General features: G+C 37.0%; 4 protein-coding genes across 9 annotated transcripts in view; 3 read left to right on the top strand and 1 right to left on the bottom strand.

Annotated features, from left to right (window-relative positions):
• Positions 1-4020, top strand: part of LOC127512472 (LHFPL tetraspan subfamily member 7 protein) — a 170943-nt gene extending 166923 nt beyond the window's left edge. The window contains exon 3 of the mRNA XM_051893386.1: positions 1691-4020. Coding sequence (XP_051749346.1) covers positions 1691-1917 — 227 coding nt within the window. The 3' untranslated portion in view covers positions 1918-4020. The remainder of the gene's footprint in view (positions 1-1690) is intronic.
• A 122-nt stretch (positions 4021-4142) lies between these two features.
• On the bottom strand, positions 4143-21397 carry LOC127512470 (spermatogenesis-associated protein 22). 3 transcript variants are annotated; one of them, XM_051893383.1, is made up of 8 exons: positions 21278-21397; positions 11975-12028; positions 11577-11708; positions 9893-10031; positions 8861-9191; positions 7029-7134; positions 6858-6955; positions 4143-4572 (listed from the first exon to the last, which is right to left on the bottom strand). In XM_051893383.1, exons 2-8 carry the CDS (start codon positions 12006-12008, stop codon positions 4381-4383), a joined length of 1032 nt encoding a protein of 343 aa, XP_051749343.1. In that variant the 5' UTR covers positions 12009-12028; positions 21278-21397; the 3' UTR covers positions 4143-4380. The 3 variants fall into 3 exon arrangements, with proteins under 3 accessions (XP_051749343.1, XP_051749342.1, XP_051749341.1); XM_051893382.1 differs by lacking the exon at positions 21278-21397 and adding an exon at positions 14280-14406; XM_051893381.1 differs by lacking the exon at positions 21278-21397 and adding an exon at positions 12366-12514.
• Positions 14310-25984, top strand: LOC127512467 (serine/threonine-protein kinase pim-2-like). Of its 3 annotated transcripts, XR_007930207.1 has the most exons (6): positions 14310-14702; positions 14987-15202; positions 15367-15512; positions 15686-16064; positions 16590-17056; positions 24045-25984. XR_007930207.1 is itself a non-coding variant. In XM_051893377.1 (5 exons), exons 1-5 carry the CDS (start codon positions 14357-14359, stop codon positions 16760-16762), a joined length of 1260 nt encoding a protein of 419 aa, XP_051749337.1. In that variant the 5' UTR covers positions 14310-14356; the 3' UTR covers positions 16763-18467. The 3 variants fall into 3 exon arrangements, 2 of the variants coding, with proteins under 2 accessions (XP_051749337.1, XP_051749338.1); XM_051893377.1 differs by lacking the exon at positions 24045-25984 and having other exon boundaries at positions 16590-18467; XM_051893378.1 differs by lacking the exon at positions 24045-25984 and having other exon boundaries at positions 15686-16686.
• On the top strand, positions 21280-25984 carry LOC127512466 (uncharacterized). Of its 2 annotated transcripts, XM_051893376.1 has the most exons (6): positions 21280-21700; positions 21985-22200; positions 22365-22510; positions 22684-23062; positions 23578-23666; positions 25439-25984. In XM_051893376.1, the coding sequence occupies exons 1-6, from the start codon at positions 21355-21357 to the stop codon at positions 25502-25504; spliced, it is 1242 nt and encodes a 413-aa protein (XP_051749336.1). In that variant the 5' UTR covers positions 21280-21354; the 3' UTR covers positions 25505-25984. The 2 variants fall into 2 exon arrangements, with proteins under 2 accessions (XP_051749336.1, XP_051749335.1); XM_051893375.1 differs by having other exon boundaries at positions 23578-25984.
• Positions 25985-26817: the final 833 nt, after the last annotated feature.

Here is a 26817-nt window from a genome sequence, read left to right as displayed (position 1 = left end):
ATTCTGTTATTGTTTAGATGTCAGGGAACATATTTTAAAATATTAATACATTTTTAATATTTTAAAATGCTCTGCCATTCAAAAGTTTGGTAAGATTTTTTAAATATTTTTGAAAGAATTCTCTCATGCTCACCAAGGCTGCATTTATTTGATCAAAATACAGTAAAAAAGTAATATTGTGAAATATTTTTACAATTTAAAAGAACTGTTTTCTATTTGAATATATTTTTAAAATGTAATTTATTCCTGTGATGGTAAAGCTGAATTTTCTGCATCATTACGCCAGTCTTCAGTGTCACATGATCCTTCAGAAATCATCCTAATATGCTGATTTGCTGCTCAAGAAACATTATTATTTTTTTAAATCAATGTTGAAAACAGTTGTGCTGCTTCATATTTTGTGTAAACCGTGAAAGATTTTTTAAGGATTCTTTGATGAATAGAAAGTTTAAAAGAACAGCATTTATTTGAAATAGAAATCTTTTGTAACAACGTAAAATTTTTACTGTCACTTGTGTTCGATTAAATGCATCATTGCTGCATAAAAGTATTAATTTCTTACTAACCCTAAACTTTTAAACATATTTAATAAATAGAAAATAGTATTGATAAATAGTAAATAGCATTTAAATGTATTTAAATCATTCAGCTTTTAACTTTTTATAATAGTTAGGCATTGCTGTCATTGTTGTGACCATAATTCAATCAAATTAAAGATGCGTTTACTCGGCCAACATAGTTATGGATCGCTTGATTCAATAGATATTTGACGTCAAATGATTTTAACACTGCTGTTCAGTCATGAGCAGTGAGCACTGATAATGTCTGAGGAAATGGATCACCAGAAACTCTCCTAATGGCTTTCTTCAGTCATCATACACCACCCACATTCAGGGACTGTCAGTCAACATCCAATGAATTTTGATTTCAGACATATATGGGCTGATGGTTTTGTGTATATTTGATATTCCCATGGCAAAATTGGATATTGCAGGCCTTTCTTCCAATAATGCTTCATTCATTGGTCTCTACAGCAGAGACGCAGCTCACTACTGCCACCCTGAGCATTGTTGTTGATACTACATTATTTAGGATTCAAGTTCTGACTAATCAGAAGTATTATGGGCAAAAATGATGAATTTGGTTGGATTGAACAATTTTGTTTATAACTTAAAAAGAATAGCCAACAGAATTTATTAACATTTAAATGTAGACAGTCATAAAATATCTCATGTTTAAGTTCTTCAGTATTTTAATTAATTACTTATTTAATTTAATTTGTTTTATTTTATTAATTATTTAATTTATTCATTGTTTAAAATAAACCTTTGATAAAAGTTTATGACAATAACCAACTACTTATATTAAAATCACTTGATCAATTTAAAAAAAAATAAAAAATTCTGTGGTCTACTTTTTTATTGTTCTTATTTAATAAGATGATGCCTAATTGCTATTTGTTAAATATTATATTAAGATACCATAGAAATTGTACATGTGCTTTAATATGACAAAGTTTTTTAAAACCTTTTTTTTTTTTTAAAAGCAAAGTACCTCACATGGTGCTCGCATTCAAAGTAAACACTTAGCCATGTTTTATTATTGCATTGCATTGTTCTGCTTATCCAATGTGTACTTCACTCAAATACACTAATAATTCATGTGCTTCCTCTCTGTTTCTCTGTTCTAGTGGTCATTATGGCATCTGGTTTACTGGTTTACCCCTTCGGTCTCAACTCCAGCCTGGTCAAGTCTTTCTGCGGAGACTCTGACATGTACTATGCCGGGGAGTGTCAGATAGGATGGGGCTACATGCTGGCTATCGTAGGTGTCATGCTCACCCTCTTCCTGCCCTTTTTCGCCAAGTACGCCCCCAAGGAGCATCTGTCACCCACTCCATTGCCCACCCTTTTATAGAGCTTTAAAGACCACCGCCTACAATATTCAACCTGCTCAGCCATCAGAACTATAATTTACACAATTTGAGGTTGGACAAGCTGCAGAGTCTCAGCATCATTTGCCGTGGTTGGTAATAATGATGGCATCAAGGTGAGCAGAACTCAAGACCCATCATCCCCTCTATTCTTGTTTTTTGTGCTGGTGTCTTCCCATATTCGACAAAGTCTTTTTTTCCCTCCACAATCAACCTGCCAGGTTAAAAACTCATTTGAAAAGGATTATATGGATTTTGGTCTTTCTTTCTCGTCTTTCTAATTTATTTTTAAGCTCTGTCTGTTTTTTCTTTCTTTCTTGATTGAAGATCTCTATGGACTAACTACTGAAAATAACGGACCATGGTGCAAATTTTGAGATTTTGTTTGCAAGGATCAAAACCAAAAAATAGCGAATTAATTGAAAATTGAGTAACATTTTTCAATAACTTTTTACTGAGACTTGTCAGCATGCAGTGAAAGGGCAATTGACTTATTTTGAACTTCTAATGGATCAACAGATTTAAAGGAATGGTTTCATTGAGAGAAACTGAACTCAAACTCAATAAATCTGACAGTTGGAAAGTTTTGCTTTATACGGTTTCTAACACCTGATAGTACCTATTGAAGGACCAACACTGTGGCTTAAGTGAACTCAGACCATTTTATCCTCCGTACGAGTCTTAAATTCACAGGCCTGTCTGTATTTTCTTCACTTCGTTTCTCATAACCCTGTGAGAGCCATCAAGGAACTGTATATACAGTACGGACAAGGCCGTTGCTTCAAACTGCCATGGATGGATCACAAGCATGGACTTTTCTCAACAACTGTACGTGAAAGCGAAATGATCCCACATGCGTTTTTCCAAACTGAGTGAACAGGAAATGTTGTGAAGCCTCCTTTCGCTTTCTTTACTGTAACACATACTAGTACTGAGTTATTCAGGATTACACAAATCAGGAGCAAGGCTGTTCTTACTTAAAGTTGGGCTTAGTTAACACTGAGACACTATGTTCTGGAAGATACCAACTTCTAACCAACTTGTGCCTTTTGACCATTGCTAAGACTTAAGTACCTTTCATCAGGTAAACTACTTCTGAAACATTTTGTAAATGCTTTCTTGATGGATTAACATTGTGTGATTATTTCTGTACGTCTCCATCTTTAATGATGATTAGTTTTAATCGAAAGTCTTTAATGATGGAGCTTCTTGCCAAGCTGATGGCCTGTTTTTGTTTTGAAAGGGTTTGAATCAAAGAAAAAAATGATGAAAGCTAAATTAGCAAGTCATTGAACAAGACAGGACAACCAATTCAGTTCTGATTTGTTATGACAGATTTATGTATTACTTTAAGAAATGTAAACGATCAAATTAAGCTAATGTGCTAATGCATTTACTCTTGGCACAGCAATACGGTGAAGCTAAAGCTTCTACTTGGATCATTCCATATTGCACTTGGCTCACTTTTGCTGTTGTGTTGATTCATTTGTGTGTTATGTGTTCAGACTTGCTAATAACATTGGCACTCAACTGCCCTCTTAGTAGATTTAACTCTGACTTTTCTGATATAGATGAGCATACAGCCCCCCAAAAAACCCAACAACTTGTTTTTCCCCCATAGTTTGTGTGTACTTTTAACTGTTAACGGTAAGCTGTAGCTCAGAGGACAGAGCACAACTTTAAACTGGCATCAGATGTCAAACATAGCAGGCCCTTTTAATGTGTTTATGCAGGAGTACACTGGCGTCCTCCCATTGCCTTGATGGTGACGGCATTCTTGAGTTCTGTTTATGATCATGTATGTATGTGAAGTCTGACCACTGGTAGATCTTAGATCTTGTAGATTAGTGCTGTGGGTTTCCCATTGTGATGTTTTGGTTGTAAATAATTCTGTAACATGGCATCCTGATGGTTGGTTCCCTTTTGAAAGATATATTTTGAGATGTTACCTCATCAATGTGTTTGTTTAACCTTTGAAATCCTTAACGAATTGCTGTTATGTGTTTCTTCTTTGTAATAAATCATTTCATAAACTTAGCAAATTGAAGTCTTTCAAATGAAGACACCAATAAAGCTTTAAAAAAATATTTTTCAAGTTTTAGATTTGAATACAAATTGGTTTTTAATGCACCAATTAACAATATAAATGCATATAAATTCTAACTCAAATATTATGCATATAAATTTAAATAAATAAATTATAACAATAACTTATAATAAATTATAATAACTTAACTATATTTGAATGTATTTTAAAGTCATTTTCATTCATCACGTACAGAATCAAAATCTCCAGATACAGATCACAGATTTACTGTAATACTGCTTTATCTTCACTGACAATTATGTCATCTCTTAACTAATTCACAATTAAAACAAAACCAACCCTAACTTCAGTAAAAGTCTGTGCTAGTTGAATCTTTCTCGTGTTACTCACTCAATCCACATCAGATTTCACTGAGAGCCAGCACCACATCCCTCATCTCTGCATCTGACGCTCTCACAGCCTCCTGCGCATTTCTTTGCTCTGACATCGAAGCAGCTCGAACTGACACACAAGTCATTTTGTCCTTATCCCTGTCGTAGTTTCCGACACAGCGATGCACCTGACCTCTGATCAGTCTGGGCAGAATCTGATCCTACAGAAAAGACATACAATCACTTTATAACTCTGAACATACATGTTTACGGTGTCTCTACCACTGCCAACATCACACAACAGTGTGCAGTCCTAATGGTTTATCTTATTAGAAAAATAGAAAATGCACAATGCAAAAAAGCGGGTGCAAGTCATAACCCAGAGAGAGCATCTTCTAAAGTCGCCATGAAATCAAAATTAAAGTTTTTTGGCTTTTAGTATGGATATGTTAGCCTTAAGATTATCTATAGCTAGTGTGCTCCAAAACCATGACAAAATTTGTATTTAGAAGATATAAGCATTCAAAACTTACAGTCTCTTACTTCCACTAATATGGATCAATGGTTTTGATGACATCACGCTGCACTTCAGCTTCTCATAAGATTTTCTGACCAATCAAATGCTCTCTAGAATCTAAAGTGTCCCGCCCCCTACATTATAGTCACTGAAGCTGCGACTTGTTCACAAATTTGTTATTTTCTAAATGGTGAATGGCACATAGTGCACTATATAGGTGATAGGGAACAATTAAGACAGTGTAAATATGCTTTCCATGAGGCGAATGAAGTCTGGTTTCACGTTAGTGTCACGCGAACCACCGCAGCGTGTACACAGTCTGCTCTGGTCCAGAGACACAATAGCACAGAGCAAATCATATGCGTGAGTCTGCTCATACCACAAAACATATTGGACACATTCGAATTCTGCACAGAATGCTGTATTTTACAGCAATATGGAGGAGATTAGGATGAGAATGGGTTAAAGATTAGAAGGTAACTAAAGCTTTACCAAGCTCAACGGCTCTGGCCGAGCTGTGATATAAACAAAACGCTATTGGCTATTTCAAAAAAGGGGAGGAGCTGTTCGATAAGTCCCGCCCTGTCTTCCTGTTTCAGTGAAAAATACATCAACACACTGAATAATGCTACGCGTTCCAAGACATTTCAGTGGGCCTTTCATTGTTTCTTGAGTTCTGTATCTGTAATGTCATCTCTGGTTCAAACCAACAAGTTTTACATTAAAAAAGAACATTTTGGAGAATTACGGCCACCTACAGCAATATTGTGGTATGAGTTCTAGTTTTACAGACCATGTTTATGCTACTTTTACGATTCTTTTTTTTGTCATTTTTGGAGCTTGACATCCACAGTATTTATAAATTTTCATTGTATAAAAGAGAACAGTGTTCTTCAACATTCTTCAAAACATCTGTGTTCTGTGAGGCAAATAAAATCATACAGATTTGGAACAACATGAGGTTGAATAAATAATAACAATTTTAATTTCTGGTAGAATTACTCTTTTAAATCATCTTAATGCTAATTAGAAATTAATACAATTATTATAAAATATCTGTAAAAATATACACTACCATTCAAAAGTTTGGGGTCTGTAAGATTTTTTTATGTTTTTGAAACAAGTCTCTTATGCTTATCAAAGCAGGATTTATTTAATCAAAAATACAGAAAAAAACAATAATATTTAATTGTGAAACATTAATACAGTTTCAAATAACTTTTTTTTAATCTATTTTAAAGTGTAATTTTTTTCCTGTAATGGCAAAAAGATGAATTTTCAGCATCATTACTCCAGTCTTCAGTGTCACATGATCCTTCAGAAATCATTCTAATAAGCTGATTTGGTCCTCAAGTAACATTTCTTATTATAATCAATGTTGAAAACAGTTGTGCTGCTTTATATTTTTGTGGAAACAGTGATACAGTTATTTCAGGATTTTTTTGATAAATAGTTCCGAAGAACAACATTCACTTGAAATATTTCATTCTATCCATATTCCTTTTATTTAATTTAATGCATCCTTGCTGAATAAAAGCAGTAATAAAAAAACCTACTGACTCCAAACTTTTGAACAGTATTACATAAAAAAATAATAATATATTATTATACAATTGTAAAAATGCATGTGTTACAATGAAGAATAGAAGATGCAGCAATTGAAGACCATTAGGGGCCGGTTCACACAGAACCCATTTTTGCGATTAAAAACATGAGACGCTTGCCAGTGAAGCGGAAAAAAACGCAAGGTCTAGAGACGTGTTTTGAAAAGTTGAACTTATTTTAAATTGAGCACTGTGTTTTTAGAACTCTGCATCATGCACAAGACGCTGCAAAAGACACAAACATAATGGTCAAACATGTCTGTCTAGTGTGTGTTTAGATTGAAAAACATTAGTAAAGTAGTGCAGTGGAATGGAAAAAATGTGTTCTGTGTGAATGGACCTCTAAAACGTAGCACAGGAAGAGGACCAATATTTCCAGACTCACAATTTCATAGTAAAGGCACTGGACCACCTGTTTACCATCCCTCATGAGGAATTTCTTTGTTCCGTGTTCTTCAACTGAAACTGCAGAGTCCAGTGTTGCTGTAAAGAGAGAAAGGACTGTTAGACACAGATTCAAATCAAGGGAATCACATGTGTGTTACAGTCTCCTCACCAAAGATCTCAAACAGCATTGGTACTCTGTTCTTGTACTGGCTCCAGTGCTTCATTCCTTCAATAACAGCAGTAATAAGACGCAGAGATATCTCACGAGGGGGCTTCTATCCAGCAGGAGGGAAAATAAATGATGTTAGCCGAACAATAAAACACATTTTATACTGAGAAGCGGAAAATCTTTGAAAATGAGAAGATGAGAAGAGGAAACTTATGATACGAAAAACGTATCATTAAACTTATCGTAATATAACTTTTTTCCCCATGGTGCACGCACACACACACACAAAAATTCAATTGAATGTAAGTAGATAGTGACAAGGGTTGTAAAGTTCCAAAAAGGCAAACAAATAAAGATCAAAATATGGGAGACTTGGTTTAATTGCAACTGTTTGTGTGTGTGTGTGTGTGAATTATGCCTTTAACTTTGGCTATTATCAAAAGTGAATTATACTGGATTATAGAAGCAGATCTATTAAAGGGTTAGTTCACCCAAAAAAGAAAATTCTGTCATCAATTACTTACCCTCATGTCATTCCAAACCCATAAGACTTTCGTTCATCTTCGGAACACAAATGATGATTTTTTTTTTTGATGAAATCTGAGAGCTTTCTGTCCCTCCATTGACAGTCTATTCAACTACCACTTTGACACTTCAAAAAGTTTATAAAAAAATTCGTAAAACTAATCCAAATAAATTGAGTGGTTTAATCCACATTTTCTGAAGAGACTTGATCGCTTTATATGATGAACAAATTTAATTTAGGCTTTTATTCACATATAAACTTTGATCAGCAAACATAAACAGAAGCTCAACCGTACTGGCTTGACACGAGAACAAACCTCACTGGTTCTTGCGGAAGCTCAAACGTGCTGTGTAACACATGAGAATGAACCTCACCGGTTCTCGCACATCAAGCAAACATGCTTGAGCTTCTGTTTACCACAACTTATGTGTGAGTTGATGAATGTTTATATGTGAATAAAAGCCTAAATTAAATATGTTCATCATATAAAGCGATTATGTCTCTTCAGAAAATTATGACTAAACCGCTCAATTCATATGGATTACTTTTACGATCTCTTTATGAACTTTTTGAAGCATCAAAGTGGTAGTTGTGTAGCTCTCACATTTCATTAAAATACCTTCATTTGTGTTCCGAAGATGAACAAAAGTCTTGCAAGTTTGGAATGACAGAACTTTCATTTTTATTAATAACAATAATAATAATAATAATACATATGATTTTATTTTAGGCGTCTTTCAAATCACTCAAGGTCACCATACATCAAGAAGAAACAGCAACAAGAACAATATTAAAATAATAAATAACAGTAAATAATGCCAATAAACCATAAATAAGTAGAAAGCTACAATTACAAACATGACAGCTATAAGAATAACAAAAAACAAAAGTGCTAGACTTGAGTGCACACAGTACTCATGAAGGATAAGTTATTCTGAATAACTGAGTCTTAAGTTTAACCTTAAATTGAGATAATGAATTTTTGGGTGAACTTAAACTTTAAGGGTTTGGTCTCACTACACTTTTCGTTCCATTCACTTCCATTCATTCTGGAGACCTGAAACGCAAGCTCAAGCAAGTTGGTTGGTGAACTCTGACGTGCAAATCTGCATCACGTTAAGACCAAAAAGTGTGTGTGTCCAAAAAGTGTAGCATGTCTGCCCCTTAAGAGATATGCATCTATAATCCTGTTTTTTCACTTTTGATAATAACCAAAGAAGATAGAAGATTGATATGTCACGGTGTGATCTCTAAGCTGAATTAAAAGTTGCAGAAACACAAACTCTACTTGCACAGTAACACACACCTGCTTCTGAGGGGTGGTCTGGACCCTTGAGGTGTCCATCTTTTCTTTTGCCCACATTCCACTGGTTGATTGTCCAACAGGTCTGAAGTTCCACTTTCCGCTGTGACTTCCCTGAGTGCTTCCTGCTGCGGGGGTGCACTGTTGGGGACGGTACGGCTTTCTGGGAGAATTTGTTGGTCTATTAAACGACTGTTGATTCTGGATGCCGCAGGACCATGTGGGCTGGCCGAGCGAGACTGAGCTGCTGCTTGGAAAGCCACCATGAAGCTGGGATCCAACTGCTGGTATTGAATCCTGTCTCACTGGAGGCCTTTGTTGCCCTGTCTGTGACCTGGAGGTAAAACAGTGACAAATACAAAATATAATCTCAAATATGTTTTGCAGGATAACAAATGAAATGTGTTTAATGCAGTAAGATCTAAATAAACTGGTTTATTCAAATTTACAATATTAATGCAAATCAACTTGACTAGGTACTGTAAGGTTAGGTAACACTTTACAATACAGTCCTATTAAGTTAATGTTAGTTAATGCATTAACTATGAGCAATACATTTGTTACTGAAAAGTACTTAATCTTTGTTAACATTAAATAAAAATACAATCGTTCATTGTTAGTTCATGTTAGCTCAGGTCTATTAAATAATAGTAACAGACACAACTTTTGATTTTAATAATGTATTAATAAATTTTGAAATAAACATGAACTAAAATAAACAAATAATTTAAAAGTATTGTTCACTGTTAGTTCATGTTACCTAATGTGGTTATGCGGTTATAGTGTTAGCTAAGGTTACTTAAATTAAAGTAATTCCTAAGGCTCAGGTCAGAAAGAAACAGCTCCTTACATTTTTTAAGTGCCAGTCTTATTTTGGTATTTTCATTCATGCTGGTTTTACTTTTTCAAACTATGGAAGGCAACTGTTCTAGCAATCTTGCGTTTCTAAAGAAACAATGCAGATTTGGACACAGCAGCTTCAAGACCTTTCTGGGTGTGTAGTCATTATTTCATATATGAGTATCAGTTGAGTACCGGGCATAGACAGGTTTTTTTGGGTGAGATAAAGGTGCATATCCTCGTCCAGCCACACCAGGTGAAGCAGCAGATCTCATGCTGGCTTGCTGAGATGAAAGATAGGCTTGCTGGCTCCACTGACCACTCTGACCTAAAGCTAAAAACAAACAAACAAACAAAAAAACCCTCTAGTGTTAAACTTGAAAAGACAAGATCACGAAAGACAGAAAGACATGACATCATCAGCTTTGTCTGCATACTGTAATTGGGCTTGTCATTAATTTACAACACTAAATTATAAATTTAACCTTGCAAAGCTCATACCTTTCAGTTTTAAACCTTACAGATTCCCACATCACCACATAATGAATTACTCCAATTTGCAACTCCAATTTAAGACTTTTTAAGACCAAGTAAAGAAAAATTAAGGAATAAATTGAAGGGAACTCAATAAGTCTTTATTCTTTTAATTCTTTTTAAGTCTTTTAGTAAGTATGTTCTCTAAATGTAAATGTCTAGGGAGAAACACATCGAGTTGTATTAGCAACACTTCCAACAGATATCCATTACTTTTTAAATCATCTTACAAAAAAGCTTGAATTGCTCTGCCCCCAACCACTAGAATACGAAAATAACTTTTACTGTACCTTGTGCAAAAAAAAAAAAAAGTGTTTTGTTCTTCCTTGGTAGTTTTTGTTTTGTTTTCCAGTGCAAATGTCTAAAGATTCTTAAATCAAAATAATTACATAAAATATGAAGTCTTGTTCTCTGTGAAACTGATCAAAATTATGTGAGTTTATGCTTAAAACATGAACAAATATGTTCCAGTGGGCTCAGAAACATCATCTTACTGTAATTCGAAGGGAAGTTTTCATAAGTCATTGACAGATATTTGTTCTTGTTTTAAGCATAAACTCTTAGACTTGATTTAAAGATGTTTAGATATTTGTATTGGAAAACAGAACAAAAATACTGAGGAAGAACACCATGGTAACACTTTATTTTAGGGTTCAATTCTCACTATTAACTAGTTGCTTATTAGCATGCATATAGGATATTGGCTGTTTATTAGTACTTATAAAGCAGATATTATTGCCTTACTGTGCATAACCTCATTCTACATTGCTTAATCCAATCGCCTACCCAATACCCAAACTTAAAAGCTACAAAAACTACCTTATTAACTATTAATAAGCAGTAAATTAGGAGTTTATTTAGGCAAAAGTTGTAGTTAATATTGAATTACCAACATCACTTTTGCAACATTTAATGCCATGACCTTATGAATTTAAGACGCTCTGCTCTGATTTAAGACCTTTTTAAAGCTGTAATTTGTGAGGAAAACGATACTATCGCCCAGCCCTAAACTGTAAAATGTGCAAAAATGTGTAAACTTAATGACTTTCTTGTAAAGATGCTTTGAAGCAATGTGTATTGTGAAAAGCACTATAATAAAATTGGCTTGACATGATCTGTAAATGACTGTTTCTGTACACTGTATCACTTTATGAAGCACAAATTAAAGTTACATGACAAAGATTATTCAGTGTATTGTAGTGTAACAGAATGACAGAATATATCGAGTTGGAAAGTGAAAAGGAAGAACATCTGAACAATTGATGCATATATAGTGTGCTGCATCAGAACTTGGTACATGTTTATTCAGCATTAGATATGAGACAGATGCAGTGGAAACACATACTGGGAAGAGCAGAGGAGGAGGATTGTGTCTCATTGTAGTGGTTGGCAGTGAAGAGATCGCTCTCAGAGGGATTAGACGTCAAAGGCAGCCTGCTCCTCTTCCTTTGATTAAACAGAGGCACGGAGAGACAGCCTGCAGAAAGACAGAGAGACAAAACTCTGCTTTGATTTCAGGCTCCAGCAACCTGAATAACACTGACTGCAGCAAAGTACTGTATTAGCAGATACGCAGTTTTTCAATTATTAGGCATATTTATATACAGGGAGCTCTCTGAGAGTAAGAAGTAATTAGCTAGATTATTTAGATAGTAGATGGAAGACTTTGACTAAAACAATCTCTTATTTTCAGGTATTTTCAACCAAGTAAGCATTCTTATCTGTTAAGACAGTAAATCCTACCTGCGTTTGGTGTCTGGTTTTCATTCCTCCACATCTTGACAACTCACACACTGTCTAAAAGGTGCAACAATATTATTGTGTAAAAATGAAAAATATTACTATTAATTCATAACCTTTTATATGTATATCAGCTGTATGAGCGGGTCTAGTTTCTCATAAAGATTTACTATTCAGTCGACTCGATAAGAATTTATGTTCTTTCTGTCCATGTTTGTTCTTCTCACTCACTCATTCAGCTCAGCTCAAAAAGATAAGTATGGTAGAAATATGAACCTAAATGTTTCTAAAACGAGTTTGTATGTAATAGTCAAGCTGTTTTTTAAGATTTGCTGGCTAAATTAAGTTTGCTAATAGTACAAGTTCATTCATTTTCGAATCAAATTGTGCTTACCAGTACAAAATTGCGTCAATGAAGAGAAAAGATGTGAATTAGAAGCGCTAATTCAGTAGTTTAAGAGGTATCTGTGGTTTAATCCCCCAAAATTGCTTTAGTATTACAATAATTTTTGTTTATTGCGACGAGATCGTTTTGGCGCGAGTCCTGCGCGTGCGCTTGTGAAGTTCTGCTCATCCCGCGAATCGGTTCTTTTGAACAGTTCGTTTCAAAGAGCCGGAATTAGTAACTTCGGAATTAAGTTGCTTCTTTTTTAGCAATTGCAAGTGTTTTCAGAAAACATTTCTGCATTTATAAAGAAGACCAGCACGGCTGCTGTAATGGTCAAATGACTGCAATAAAGTGGTTTAAACAACTAGGCCTACTTTTCTTTTTGTTGTAATTGTTGACTCATGGAATTGAAGCATTATTGAAAAGTAAACTCAGCTGAAATGATAAATTTATTTGTAACACCATCTTTGCGTTTCAGATGCTTAATGTTTATGTCTGTGAGTGTATATATAACAGTCATTGTTAACTTGCTGTTTTAAAACATGTTTTGTGCCATTTATACACTCAAAGACATCAACATTCGGCATATAAAACAACAATGGTGACAAGCTTCATGCCAGCATACGAAACACATTCATGGCTCCCAGCATGCATTGCAGCATGAATAAATTATGCAGCTGATTTTTTTTTTGATTGTCACCATTGTTGAGGTTTGTATGATGAGTGTTGATGACTAAGTGTGTCTCAATGTCTTAACTTTCAAAGAGTTTTGGACACAAATCACTTCAGTGTTACAAATGATGTTTATCAAATTGATTGACTTTCGGTATTGCTTTCTTCTCAAAAATGCTTTAAGTCCAAAAGTAATGAAGTTTAAAGTTTAATGCAGTCATTTGACCATTAAAGCAGCCATGTTGGTCTGCTTTATCAATGCAGAAAGGTTTTCTGAAAACACATGCAATTGTTGAAAAAAAGTAACTTAACAAAAGTCAAAAGCCAAGAGCTCAACTAAAGCAAACAAAACATTTTCAAACAAACATCAACATCTAAACTTCTGTTAATTCTCAATAAGAACTGCTGTAGACGTCTGACAGAAATAAAGTCAATCTGGTTAATAATAAATTAAGCTGGTAATGCTGTTTGTGGAGTTGTTTCATCCTCCTCTGTTGAGAGCTTCAGAGATTTAATGTTTTTTATCTTCAGTTGATTTCATCTAAGGCTGTGCTTAAGAAAGTAGTTTGTGTGCTTATTTCTCTTTCTTTCAGTGCTTGTTCACAGAAGGTGTTTGAATGATTGAAAGAATGTTGAATTGTTAATCAAAATTAAGTTGAAAGAATGTTTGAGGAACATCATACCTTTTAAAACACATTCCCCCAAAGTCAAGAAAACTGGACTTTTTTTTTTTTGTTCCCAGAACCAACATTCATATAACAAAAATCTGTTAGCTGGGTTACTTATTCAGTGGTTCTTCACGTCTCATATCAAGCATTCTCTATACTGATACTGTCTTTGCCATATAGCAAACAACAACAACACTTTACTAGGGCAAAATTGTTAGTTGCTGACAAAATATGAAAAATAATTTACACACAGTAGGCTAAATCTTTGTAGGCCTATCAATAATAATTTTAAACAAATAATATTTTATGACCTTTTCAGGTTTTTCAGGTGAAAGAAATGCAGTGCAAAGAAATGCAAAAAGTATTCTTTAAATTGCCGTTGTGGGCTGCCCTAATGATGGCCCTGATTGTTTTGGTCCAAAGAACCAACCTATACTGTATATATATTATATATATATATACACATATATATATATTACATACACACAAATAACACAATTTGTGAGAATCTCCTGTATGCAGCTCTTATGACGCCATAAAGGAATTCAGAACGCGGGACTGTATAATGTGTGAAACTCACCTGCTCTCTTTGTAGCGAGTAAGGAGTACAGCATCAACAGTGTTTACAGTTGTTGGTAGCGTTTTATCGTGTTCATTATGGGACAGCGACTATCTCGTAGAGAGAAAGCGAAGGGAGGAGGTGAGTGTGTGCACGGGATAAATCCCTGTACAACACTGACATCCACCGACCACAAGGCGGAGCTCCATCCTCGTCATAACGAGACGCCTGATGGTATCGGTGAGGGAGGCGGGCAGGAGAGAAAGGAGAGAGGGGGAGAGAAAACAAAGAATAAGAGGCAGAAAAAGAGGAGATTTCGGAGGTTTGCCTCATTTTTCTGTTGTTGTTCTCGCCCCAAATCCACCAATGCTCGGGATGAGCAGGTGGAGCCCGGTGAAGTGGACCAGGACACTGATGAGGGCCCATCCAGGAGGTGTACTGATGGTAAATGATGAGCTTTGAACAACAAAAACACTCTTAATCATTTACACACAATATAAAAACACACATTACCATCACATATTATAAAAAGGCAGATCAATGACTTTATTCCACAATGTGATGAATGTTTGAATATTGCCTAGATAAAACATAGTTTGAAGAAGTTTAATATTTCAAGAGTTCAAGTAACCAAAAGTTCCCCTAAATGAAGAATTAACACAAGTATGTAATATTTTATTGATATTATTTAATTAAAACAAGCTTGTGGTTGATATTTCTCTCTTTAGATCAGACTTCTTTACAGGAAGTCATCTGTACTGTAGAGGACAGTGATCATCAGGAACCTCCTTCCAGTAGTCCTGAAGTCCCCCACACTGCTGAAAACCAGCAAGTGGAGGACGTCCAGTCTCAAGATCAGGACAGTCCAGCCAGTCCATCAGCAGGTGAAACTGGATCACATCTGCCGAGACAGCTGGACTGTGATGAAATCATGAGGATTGAGGGTGAGTTTTACAATATATTATTTCAGGTGAATATGTGTAAAGGAAAGTATATTTTTTTAAATAATGCAGCTGTAACTGCTGTAAGATTTCTTTTCATTTTTTTTTCTTTCATAATTTTAAATCACCAATGAAACAATAAAAATAACTATAATTATGTTTAATAGACCACATTTGCTGGAAGTACACCATTGGCAAGAAGTTAGGGGAAGGAGGATTTGGCTCTGTCTTTGAAGGGACACGTTGCAAGGACGACCTCCAGGTAGCTGTGAAATTCACAGCGAAGACTGAGAACGAGCCGTACATCAGCCTTGTAAGTAGACTGGGCTCTCTATGTCATTTCCTTTCAGTTACTGTTTGCAGTTTATAACATTTTAATGTAAATCACAGAGTGCATATATTTCAATAGATAAACTTACTGGGCTAAATCCTTATTTGAGAAACCACTTCTATATCTAACGATAATAAAAACCGTTGTTCTTCTAGCCTGATCATCCCAGACCAGTTCCTCTTGAGGTGGCCCTTACAGTCATGGCCAATCAAGGCCCCAGGTGTCGCCATATTATAGAGGTGCTGGACTGGCAGGACCATCCCGACCAGTTCATCATGGTCTTAAAGCGGCCCTCACACTGCATGGACATGCACAGCTTTTGGCTGCAGTATGGAGGCCTCTTCAGTGAGGAGTTGGCTCGCCATTTCATGTGGCAGGTGATTGACGCTGCTGCCGTGTGCTGTTCCCGGTGGGTGTTCCATCGGGACATCAAAATGCCAAACCTCTTGGTCAACACAGAGACGCTGGAGGTCAAATTGATAGATTTCGGCTGTGGAGACCTCCTGAGAAGCTCGTCCTACAAAACCTACTCTGGTATGTGCTGTCTTTAAAACATGTAGTTTGGGACTTAAACTCTAGTGACCAGTTACACCATGTCTAAATCAGACGTCACACAGCGAGATATTACAATACACTTATATTGTACAATACACTAACAAAGAATAGTCAGTCATAATATTATTTTTGTTGACTAAAATTAAACACCATTTCAGTTAAAGTGAGAAAAAGCAAGTACACACATGTGACAAACTCCTACCTTCAGGGACAGCAAGGTATTGCCCTCCTGAGTACTTTGAGAAGGGCGAGTACTACGGGAAGCAGGCAACAGTGTGGTCCCTGGGGGTGCTGGTGTTTGTCATGATCACCAGCCTTTACCCAGACAGCTGCGATATCGGTTTGATGGACGCTGATGCCTGGTTCCAGCCGGGCTTCTCAGATGGTTAGAATAAAAAAGATGTTCTTAGGGATAATGATGGAATATCTTCCATTTTTTACAGCTTAGAGAGCAAGTGTAAAGTTGAAGGAAATAATCAGACATCTCTCCATCTTTCTGCACAGAATGCTGCCGTTTTATTCGAGGTTGTCTAAAGAGCAACCCAGAGCAGAGAATCCACCTGGATGAGATGCTCTCCCATGACTGGTTCAAGGTACTGAGTCTAAAACAAGCTAAAATGATTTTGAAGATATATTTATATTTGCTTATTTTTTGGCTATTTGTTGGTTTGGCTTGATCATCTGAATATTAGAAATTTCTAATTGTGTTTCAGGTCATGGAGAGGGTCAGCCTTGCGTCTGGCGGGCTGACACAGATGGTCACTCCATCCCTTCAGCCTTAGCGTCTTGCGGGGCTGGCAGGCCTCGGTTGCGTCTGGCGCCTTGGCTTGAGGCAGTAGTTTTAGCGCCTTGCGGAACTACTTGCCTAGGGATGTGTAGTTTTAGTTGGTTAAGTTAGCCCCTCCATCCCTCCAGCCTTAGCGTCTTGCGGGGCTGGTGGGCCTTGGTTGCGTCTGGCGCCTTGGCTTGAGGTGGGAGTTTCTGCGTCTTGCAGAACTACTCACCTTGGGATGTATATTATACCATCCAATCATATTTTTAATAATGGAGTCACCTAGAGCTCTCTGTCCAGCCAGTCCCACGTTCCTCGCACCGCCGCCCCAGGAGTTTCTTCCCAGAGACCTGTGTCACTGGTACCAGAGGTCCCTCACACTGCCGCTCCAAGGTTCCTGCCACATGGCACCTTGGTCCCAAAGATCCTGTCAGGGTCACTCCAGAAATCTCTGAGAAGGCTGCCTTAAAGTTTCTTGATGCTGCTGCGCCAGAACCTGCTGAGGTTAATGAGGTCTGAGTCACAGGCATCACAGAAGTTACTCAACAGGGTACCTTTTCATAGCTGCCCTGGTCCCAGAGCTTCGTGCCCAGCCTGAAGGTTCATGCTGCTGCAACCCACACTGTTTATAGAGCTCTGTGTCATAGAAGCTCAGGTTGCAAATCTTCCCAGAGGTTCCTGACTGGATAACACAGATACCCATCCTGTCCACCACAAAGTCTCCTCTCAATGGTGCAGAGGTTCATGCAACGGTCGCCAAAGAAGTTCCAGCTAATATATATGTCTGTGCCACATTAAAAAGAAAATGTTTCTGAAAATAAAAACAAAATGTGTTGTTTTATCAGGAAAATGTGATGATTTGGAAATATTAATCATTCCTATTATGCTTCAGTTCTAGAGATGTTAAGCCTCTCGTTTTACCAGTTTCACCAGGTAAGTAATACCAGGTAAGTAAAGTCTAAAATTAGAGTTATTTAATATTTATAACATTTATATGCAGACAAGGTCCAAAATTAACTGCCAAATTTGTGTAAAAACTGGCTTTGGGAAGGAAATAAGGCTGGGTTACCTGATAGTGGTAGACACCTTTATAGGAAACTATAACAAAATATGTGATTGAAATCAAATTCTACGAATAACTGAGTTAAGGGATGTGAGCAATTCAAATTCAAATGGAAGACATACAAACCTAAACAAAACATTTCAACTCACACAAGGTACAACTTACCTCAGTGGGAAATTACCATTAGAAGACGTGATATTCCATTCTATAATGTCCAGGAGATTGCAGACAGTCATAATGTAAAAAATAAATGATTTTAACTCTTGTTGCCTTTATGTAAAATTGCCATTGTGAAAATAAAGAATGAAATCAGAACTAAGTCACTCTTGTTAACTTCTCTATCAGTCTTTCAACAATTTTGTTATTGCTGCTAATTATTCCATACTCATTTGGGTTAATATTTTGCTGTAATTTCAAATAAACTTTATTTATTTTTTTTTTACAAAAACTGAGTCTGAATTTATCACACATACCATAAAAAATCTCTAAATGACAGAAATAGCCTGTTTTACTAAAAACTGCTGTCATTCTGCCCTTTTACATCTGTCAAACTGGGCGCATCTAGGTTGTGATTTGTGATCATATCATGAACAATTAGTGCTTTAGTATAAAGGGATCTAATATTCTTTAAGCTGAACTTAATCAATTATATATCTGTATTGTGTTTGTTTGTTTTATTTTATTTAAAATATTAAATTACCCTTAAATTGGTTTATGTGTTTTTTGTATTTACTAGTTTGGGGGACAGACACAGTCTTTATAATATAATATCTAGGTGTCAGAGTCTCTATGTGCTGAGAATTATGATTTCTGTGACATGAGGCGGCTAGCCGACGGTTGGTTAAGCCAGTCGGTCTGTTTCGTGACCTAGGCTCCAGTTAGTCAAGTATTAACACCAAGACTATGTGACAGATTTCTAGAAAAAAGAACAGCACGACCCCAGGAGGGATGGAGACTCTTTTCAACAGGTCAGGTGTACAAAAAAAACCTTTCCAATTATTTACAAAACCTATGTTATTCTGTGGGAACCACTTAGACATCCAGCGACAACAGTCTGTTATGTATCTCATCACCATGATAAGCAGGGAGGGGGCCTGAGCATATTACGGTGTCTTGCGAGTTCACGCACCTCTTTAATATTCATTTTAGTGATCTCCAGAGGCCTTGCAATAGAGTGCAACAGTCAGGTTCTAAGTAAAAACTCGCCATAGAGAAATTGATTTTTAACAATAAATTCAAAAAACCTTTTATACAAACCTACTGAGCTATAAGGTTGTTAATCAATGTTAATTGCTTCCGTTGAATATATTGCAACTGATTTTTAAAATAATCATGTTTAACAGTGGATTTTGTGGTGAAAAAAATACATTACCCATGATGCTGTACATAAAATTCCACCAATCAGAGAGCCACGACAAGCAAAACATGCGTGACGTAATCAAGTCTCCCTACGCTCTCAAAAAACTTAAATATTTGTATATATATGCATATTGCTGTTCATATGCTGTTCGCGATGCTTCATGGGATTGTAGTTTGTGTTCTTATTTCTCTTTCTTTCAGTGCTTGTTCACAGCAGGTGTTTGAATGATTACAAGAATGTTAAATTGTTAATCAAAATTAAGTTAAAAGATTTGAGGAACATCATACCTTTTAAAACACGTTCCTCCAACGTCAAGAAAACTGGACATTTTTTATGTTCCCAGAACCAACGTTCTTACAACAAAAATCTGTTAGCTGGGTTACTTATTCAGCGGTTCTTCACGTCTCATATCAAGCATTCTCTATACTGATACTGTCGTCACCATATAGTAAACAAGTACTATTTAAAACAACAACAACACTTTACTAGGGCAAAATTGTTAGTTGCTGACAAAATATGAAAAATAATTTACACACAGTAGGCTAAATCTTTGTAGGCCTGTCAATAATAATTTAAAACAAATAATATTTTATGACCTTTTCAGGTTTTGAAAGTGCAAATAAATGCAAAAAGTTTTCTTTATATTGGCGTCGTGGGCTGTCTGTTCACCACATGGCCCCCTAAAGTGTGGGGCCTGGTGCGGTCGCACCAGTTGCACTGCTCTAATGATTGCTCTGATTGTTTCCAGTTTTGGTCCAAAGAACCAACTGTAAAGTAGATCATTTATATTTATAAAAATAAGTAATTAATCATATGTAATTAAAATTATATATATATATATGTATATATACACTTGCATAGAAAACCACTTGCAGAATTTGAAAATGTGAATAATTTTAACAAAATAAGAGGGATCATACACAATGCACGTTATTTTTTATTTAGTTCTGTCCTGAGTAAGATATTTTACATAAAAGATGTTTACATATAGTCCACAAGACAAAAAAAAAAAAAAAAGCTGAATTTATTAAAATAACCCTGTTCAAAAGTTTGGAAACCATTGGTTCTTAATACTGTGTGTGGTTACCTGGATGAACTATGACTGTTTTTTATTCCCTTGTTAAACTGAGCTCTGTTCTTCAGAAAAATTCTCCAGGTCCTGCAGATTCTTCAGTTTTCAAGGATTTTGTATGATTTTGAGATCCGTCTTTTCACACTGAGGACAACTGAGGGACTCAAACACAGCTATTAAAAAAGGTTCAAACATTCACTGATGCTCCAGAAGGGAGGTGAAAACTTTAGAAGACGATGTGCAAGTTTTTCTTATTTTGTTGAAATATCTTTTTTTTTCCATTTAGTACTGCCCTTCGGAAGCAACAGAAGATGCATGTTTCCCGGAAGACAAATTAAGTACAATTTACCTTGATCTTCACCCCCGGCTCTTAATGCATCGTGTTTCCTTCTGGAGCATCAGTGAATGTTTAAACCTTTTTTAATAGTTGTGTTTGAGTCCCTCAGTTGTCCTCCGTGTGAAAAGATGGATCTCAAAATCATACAGTCACTGCTGGAAAGGGTTCAAATATGCAAAAGATGCTGAAAAACTGAAGAATCTGCAGGACCTGGAGGATTTTTCTGAAGAACAGAGCTCAGTTTAACTGCTCAGAACAAAGGGACTCATGAACAACCATCACAAAACAAACAAACAAAACAAAAACAAAACAGTCGTAGATCAAGGTAACCACACACAGTATTAAGAAACAATGGTTCCCAAACTTTTGAACAGGGTTATTATAATAAATTCAGCTACTTTTTTGTCTTGTGGACTATATATATATATATATATATATATATATATATAAGACAAAAAGTAGCTTAATATATTATATTATATATTACATACACACAAATAACACAATTTGTGAGAATCTCCTGTATGCAGCTCTTATGACGCCATAAAGGAATTCAGAACGCGGGACTGTATAATGTGTGAAACTCACCTGCTCTCTTTGTAGCGAGTAAGGAGTACAGCATCAACAGTGTTTACAGTTGTTGGTAGCGTTTTATCGTGTTCATTATGGGACAGCGACTATCTCGTAGAGAGAAAGCGAAGGGAGGAGGTGAGAGTGTGCACGGGATAAATCCCTGTACAACACTGACATCCACCGACCACAAGGCGGAGCTCCATCCTCGTCCTAACGAGACGCCTGATGGTATCGGTGAGGGAGGCGGGCAGGAGAGAAAGGAGAGAGGGGGAGAGAAAACAAAGAATAAGAGGCAGAAAAAGAGGAGATTTCGGAGGTTTGCCTCATTTTTCTGTTGTTGTTCTCGCCCCAAATCCACCAATGCTCGGGATGAGCAGGTGGAGCCCGGTGAGGTGGACCAGGACACTGATGAGGGCCCATCCAGGAGGTGTACTGATGGTAAATGATGAGCTCTGAACAACAAAAACACTCTTAATCATTTACACACAATATAAAAACACACATTACCATCACATATTATAAAAAGGCAGATCAATGACTTTATTCCACAATGTGATGAATGTTTGAATATTGCCTAGATAAAACATAGTTTGAAGAAGTTTAATATTTCAAGAGTTCAAGTAACCAAAAGTTCCCCTAAATGAAGAATTAACACAAGTATGTAATATTTTATTGATATTATTTAATTAAAACAAGCTTGTGGTTGATATTTCTCTCTTTAGATCAGACTTCTTTACAGGAAGTCATCTGTACTGTAGAGGACAGTGATCATCAGGAACCTCCTTCCAGTAGTCCTGAAGTCCCCCACACTGCTGAAAACCAGCAAGTGGAGGACGTCCAGCCTCAAGATCAGGACAGTCCAGCCAGTCCATCAGCAGGTGAAACTGGATCACATCTGCCGAGACAGCTGGACTGTGATGAAATCATGAGGATTGAGGGTGAGTTTTACAATATATTATTTCAGGTGAATATGTATAAAGGAAAGTATATTTTTTTAAATAATGCAGCTGTAACTGCTGTAAGATTTCTTTTCATTTTTTTTTCTTTCATAATTTTAAATCACCAATGAAACAATAAAAATAACTATAATTATGTTTAATAGACCACATTTGCTGGAAGTACACCATTGGCAAGAAGTTAGGGGAAGGAGGATTTGGCTCTGTCTTTGAAGGGACACGTTGCAAGGACGACCTCCAGGTAGCTGTGAAATTCACAGCGAAGACTGAGAACGAGCCGTACATCAGCCTTGTAAGTAGACTGGGCTCTCTATGTCATTTCCTTTCAGTCACTGTTTGCAGTTTATAACATTTTAATGTAAATCACAGAGTGCATATATTTCAATAGATAAACTTACTGGGCTAAATCCTTATTTGAGAAACCACTTCTATATCTAACAATAATAAAAACTGTTGTTCTTCTAGCCTGATCATCCCAGACCAGTTCCTCTTGAGGTGGCCCTTACAGTCATGGCCAATCAAGGCCCCAGGTGTCGCCACATAATAGAGGTGCTAGACTGGCAGGACCATCCCGACCAGTTCATCATGGTCTTAGAGCGGCCCTCACACTGCATGGACATGCACAGCTTTTGGCTGCAGTATGGAGGCCTCTTCAGTGAGGAGTTGGCGCGCCATTTCATGTGGCAGGTAATTGACGCTGCCACTGTGTGCTGTTCCCGGTGGGTGCTCCATCGGGACATCAAAATGCCAAACCTCTTGGTCAACACAGAGACGCTGGAGGTCAAATTGATAGATTTCGGCTGTGGAGACCTCCTGAGAAGCTCATCCTACAAAACCTACTCTGGTATGTGCTGTCTTTAAAACATGTAGTTTGGGACTTAAACTCTAGTGACCAGTTACACCATGTCTAAATCAGACGTCACACAGCGAGATATTACAAAACACTTATATTGTACAGTACACTAACAAAGAATAGTCAGTCATAATATTATTTTTGTTGACTAAAATTAAACACCATTTCAGTTAAAGTGAGAAAAAGCATGTGACAAACTCCTACCTCCAGGGACAGCAAGGTATTGCCCTCCTGAGTACTTTGAGAAGGGCGAGTACTACGGGAAGCAGGCAACAGTGTGGTCCCTGGGGGTGCTGGTGTTTGTCATGATCACCAGCCTTTACCCAGACAGCTGTGATATCGGTTTGATGGACGCTGATGCCTGGTTCCAGCCGGGCTTCTCAGATGGTTAGAATAAAAAAGATGTTCTTAGGGATAATGATGGAATATCTTCCATTTTTTACAGCTTAGAGAGCAAGTGTAAAGTTGAAGGAAATAATCAGACATCTCTCCATCTTTCTGCACAGAATGCTGCCGTTTTATTCGAGGTTGTCTAAAGAGCAACCCAGAGCAGAGAATCCATCTGGACCAGATGCTCTCCCATGACTGGTTCAAGGTACTGAGTCTAAAACAAGCTAAAATGATTTTGAAGATATATTTATATTTGCTTATTTTTTGGCTATTTGTTGGTTTGGCTTGATCATCTGAATATTAGAAATTTCTAATTGTGTTTCAGGTCATGGAGAGGGTCAGCCTTGCGTCTGGCGGGCTGACACAGATGGCCACTCCATCCCTTCAGCCTTAGCGTCTTGCGGGGCTGGCAGGCCTCGGTTGCGTCTGGCGCCTTGGCTTGAGGCAGTAGTTTTAGCGCCTTGCGGAACTACTCGCCTAGGGATGTGTAGTTTTAGTTGGTTAAGTTAGCCCCTCCATCCCTCCAGCCTTAGCGTCTTGCGGGGCTGGTGGGCCTTGGTTGCGTCTGGCGCCATGGCTTGAGGTGGGAGTTTTTGCGTCTTGCAGAACTACTCACCTTGGGATGTATATTATACCATCCAATCATATTTTTAATAATGGAGTCACCCACAGCTCTCTGTCCAGCCAGTCCCACGTTCCTCGCACCGCCGCCCCAGGAGTTTCTTCCCAGAGACCTGTGTCACTGGTACCAGAGGTCCCTCACACTGCCGCTCCAAGGTTCCTGCCACATGGCACCTTGGTCCCAAAGATCCTGTCAGGGTCACTCCAGAAATCTCTGAGAAGGCCGCCTTAAAGTTTCTTGATGCTGCTGCGCCAGAACCTGCTGAGGTTAGTGAGGTCTGAGTCACAGGCATCACAGAAGTTACTCAACAGGGTACCTTTTCATAGCTGCCCTGGTCCCAGAGCTTCGTGCCCAGCCTGAAGGTTCATGCTGCTGCAACCCACACTGTTTATAGAGCTCTGTGTCATAGAAGCTCAGGTTGCAAATCTTTCCAGAGGTTCCTGACTGGATAACACAGATACCCATCTTGTCCAACACAGAGTCTCCTCTCAATGGTGCAGAGGTTCATGCAACGGTCGCCAAAGAAGTTCCAGCTAATATATACGTCTGTGCCACATTAAAAAGAAAATGTTTCTGAAAATAAAAACAAAATGTGTTGTTTTATCAGGAAAATGTGATGATTTGGAAATATTAATCATTCCTATTATGCTTCAGTTCTAGAGATGTTAAGCCTCTCGTTTTACCAGTTTCACCAGGTAAGTAATACCAGGTAAGTAAAGTCTAAAATTAGAGTTATTTAATATTTATAACATTTATATGCAGACAAGGTCCAAAATTAACTGCCAAATTTGTGTAAAAACTGGCTTTGGGAAGGAAATAAGGCTGGGTTACCTGATAGTGGTAGATACCTTTATAGGAAACTATAACAAAATATGTGATTGAAATCAAATTCTACGAATACCTGAGTTAAGGGATGTGAGCAATTCAAATTCAAATGGAAGACATAGAAATCTAAACAAAATGTTTCAACTCACACAAGGTGCAACTTACCTCAGTAAGAAATTACCATTAGAAGACGTGATATTCCATTCTATAATGTCCAGGAGATTGCAGACAGTCATAATGTAAAAATAAATGATTTTAACTCTTGTTGCCTTTATGTAAAATTGCCATTGTGAAAATGAATGAAATCAGAACATCACTCTTTTTAACTTCTCTTTCAGCCTTTCGACAATATTGTTATTGCTGCTAATTATTCCACTCATTTGGGTTAATATTTTGCTGTAATTTCAAATAAACTTTATTTTTACAAAAACGAGTCTGAATTTATCACACATACCATAAAAAAATCTCTAAATGACAGAAATAGGCTGTTTTACTAAAAACTGCTGTCATTCTGCCTTTTTATATTTCAGCTGAACAAAACATTGGTATTCATAACCGTCATTCAAGAAAGTCTAATTACTATCAAAACAAGTTAAGCGGAAAGGCGAGAGAAGAAAGAAGTGGGAAGCTGTTCGCCTCCAGTTCCTTTCCGATGTCTTGAAGCTGAATTCTGTGAGGACGTCTGATATGTGTAAAACTCAATGTTGTGTACAATGTTGATGTAGGTCAGTGTCATGTGACTGCCTGCATGTGATAGTAGTTGGCATGTCTTCATTAATGGGTGTCTATGCCTGCGTGCCTTGAGAAAGGACAGCAGGGCACCTGCCAGCGTAGGGTATCAGCTGGTGCAGATTGATACATATATGGGGGGAGGAGTTAATTAGGCAGCACTCAGGTACGGTGCACATTATCTGTCAAACTGAGCGCATCTAGGTTGTGATTTGTGATCATATCATTAACAATAAGTGCCTTAATAGAAAGGGATCTAATATTCAGCAAGCCGAACTTCATCAATTATTTATCTGTATTATATGTTTGTCTTATTATATCTAAAAGATTAAATTACCCTTAATTGGTTTGTGTTTTTTGTATTTACTACTTTGGGGGACACACACAATCCTTATATGATATCTAGGTGTCAGAGTCTCTGTGCTGAGAATTATGATTTCTGTGACATGAGGCGGCTAGCCGACGGTTGGTTAAGCCAGTCTGTCTGTTTCCTGACCTGGGCCCCAGTTATTAAAATATTAAGACCAAGACTATGTGACTGGGAAAAAAAAAAACAGCACCAGCCCTGGAGAGATGGAGACTCTTTTCAACAGATCAGGGGCCGTATTCACAAAACATCTTAAGGCTAAAAGTACTCTTAAAAATAATAGGCGTGTCAGTCCTAATTTTAGGACTCCTAAATTTTTGCTCTAAGAGTATTTCACAAAGCATTTTAGCGCTAAAACTAGCTCCTAAATCTGTGAAATGCTAGGAGTAATCAAGAGGACTCCTAAGTCACTAAGACAAGATCAAAAACAGTCCTAAAATGATTGTTGGCGCCAATCCGCCTTAGTAATCCACCCAAAGACAATGTACACCATTGATGCAATAGCGATAGAGCCTTGGGTGCTGAACTTTTTCTTCATAAACGCAATACATAATTTGATTTATAGATTTGAATCTACGATAAAATGGCAAAAATAAATCTGTAATAAATAAATAATAATGCCTGATTACCTGTGGCAGTTGTTTTCATTAGTTCACACTTACAAATGATCAAATAGAGTAAAAAAAAAAAAATATATATATAAAATATATATATATATATATATAAATAAGCGTATTTGGCGTGATGTCCAAGGGGATCGAGGGCTCCGAGCTTGGAATTTTGCCCAAATCCTCATATCCCCAGCCAGCCGAG

Source organism: Ctenopharyngodon idella, chromosome 5, assembly GCF_019924925.1.
Source record: "Ctenopharyngodon idella isolate HZGC_01 chromosome 5, HZGC01, whole genome shotgun sequence".
Taxonomy (NCBI): domain Eukaryota; kingdom Metazoa; phylum Chordata; class Actinopteri; order Cypriniformes; family Xenocyprididae; genus Ctenopharyngodon; species Ctenopharyngodon idella.
Note: the sequence above shows the minus strand (reverse complement) of the source record. Positions and strands in the feature narration are given on the sequence as shown.